General features: G+C 30.7%; 1 protein-coding gene across 1 annotated transcript in view; it reads right to left on the minus strand.

Moving 5' to 3' along the window:
- LOC117116763 overlaps positions 1 to 1,801 on the minus strand; it is an 8,832-nt gene extending 7,031 nt beyond the window's left edge. The window contains exons 1-2 of the mRNA XM_033260861.1: positions 1,507 to 1,801; positions 407 to 691 (exon numbers count right to left, since the gene is read on the minus strand). Coding sequence (XP_033116752.1) covers positions 407 to 691; positions 1,507 to 1,723 — 502 coding nt within the window. The 5' untranslated portion in view covers positions 1,724 to 1,801. The remainder of the gene's footprint in view (positions 1 to 406; positions 692 to 1,506) is intronic.
- Between the last annotated feature and the right edge of the window lie 339 nt (positions 1,802 to 2,140).

Here is a 2,140-nt window from a genome sequence, read left to right on the forward strand (position 1 = left end):
ACCCCGAAAATATATGTTAGCAACCAAATAAAAAATTAAAGTATAGGCCTATATGAAATTTGTGCTCATTAATTTATCAATCTCAATTTCAATATAACAAACCCCGAAAATAACATTTATCAAAATTATGATTGAAAATGTATTACAAATAAATATTATCTTTTGTCCACGTGCAAAATATATGTTTGCGTATCGGCATGTTTCACTGCTATTTTGTTTTGGAGAGTTAAAATAAAGTATTGTTTATATAATAATTGTAAAACAAATACCTCCATCCATGTCCTATTGAGATATATTTTGGCTGTACTTAATTTTCATATGACATTTTTCGAAATGAAATAGTAGAAATATTAAATCACAGTAGATATGATCTTTTTTGTAATGAAATTTAGCCAATTCTTCTTACCTCCGTTTTTACTTGGTACCATGGAACAAGATATAGTGTATTCGACGCGATTCTTATCAACATGTATCAATGCCGTGTACACGCTATCATAAAATCCATCATTTGTATTGTTGTTCAGTAACATACTGTTTGTTGAAAGTATGCCGGGTCCACTCAAAGTCATAGTCAAATCTAAAATTTTAAAAGATGTCTTGGCGATGCACTGCAGCATCGCAAACCCTTTCTCAATGTCAATTGCGTCTGTAGATGGGATGACGTCAGTGGAGTAAAATTGGAAAATCATCTCTATAAGGAACAAAATGAGTTCAATGTATTAAAAGTATTTAATCACACTCACACACGATATAGGCTAATTTAAAAAATGTATATATATATATATATATATGTATATATGTGTATATATATAAATTTTTATATTTGTATATATATATTACATATATATACATATATATATATATATATATATATATATATATATATATCACAGTTGGATGCATAGTTTCGGATGCGAGCTAAAGCCGTCTTCGCATTGGATTATTATTGACCAAGACAAGGTTGGAGTAACCGTATCTTGGTCAGTCAGGGTTAAACTTGCCGCTCATCATGAATGGTTTTACCAAAGGGAATGCTACGAGAATGTTGGCAGTGAAATTGTTTCGTTCAAATTGACCTGTACAATGTTAGTTTGACCAAAATAAAATACCGGTACTCGTGTAAAGTGCAGTTTTCTTTAATTTACTGTTTAATAAAATACTGTAATTGTAAAATGTAACTATAATCTTTTGTATGGTACGACTTGTTTTAAGTTTTCCTTCTTTGTAATAGTATTCTATGGATTTGTATTTCTAAGTGAATCATCGATTGATAAATCGATTGATTGATGTTGATGACACTCTGTGAATGAAAGCTAGTATAAAAAGTGCTCTACATATATCTGCTCTTTTACCAGAGAAAGCAGACAAATTATATCGAAGTGATACTCTGTGAATTCAGTTATATCCAAATCTTTATGTCTAGGCCTGCACTACAATTAGGCCTACTATATTCGGGAAAGCATGGCAATGATAAGAAAAAAAAAAACAACAAAAAAAAAAACCTACCATAAAATTTTAAATCCAAGTAGAAATCATAGTGACATCTTTGACCCAGAACAGTACATCTGTCGATCACATCATCGTCATCAACTTTAAAGAAATGCAATCTATGATAGTTGCCCGTCTGCTTTTCGTACTGATACTTTGGATAGCGTGTGGGTTCATCACTGTCGTAAATTTCATCATTATTTTTATAGCAAAGCACCACAACAAAGCGATCCATGTAGAAGGAGACGGACGTGTTACCACCGTTTTCGACGTATAGCGTCTCTGTAAAGTCGTCAGTGCACCTAGCTTTGCTGGTGGACACAGTCATGGCAACAATACCTAAAGATCAGCATTTATTGTTTCAGGTTTAAGAATACAAATAATAATAAAGGAATAATTTTTTTTAATTGCTTACATTTTAGTATGTAGATTATTAGCTTTCAGTTGAAAACTTGCAACATTCTCAGCTTTTTTAAAACTTCTTTGGAATATTCTGTATATATTTTTTTTCTAGTTTCTAGAAAATTGATATAATGATAATTTTTTTTTAGGTGTGATTCAGTGGAATTTTGTTATTTAGAATAGAATCTGACTGTTGATATTTTTTTTTTTTTTGTCTGGTTTTTGTGTATCCGAGGAAACCAAATTTCAA

This window comes from Anneissia japonica, unplaced genomic scaffold (genome assembly GCF_011630105.1).
Source record: "Anneissia japonica isolate Jap-2015-1 unplaced genomic scaffold, ASM1163010v1 scaffold288090_len272316_cov174, whole genome shotgun sequence".
In the NCBI taxonomy this organism is placed as follows: Eukaryota; Metazoa; Echinodermata; class Crinoidea; order Comatulida; family Comatulidae; genus Anneissia; species Anneissia japonica.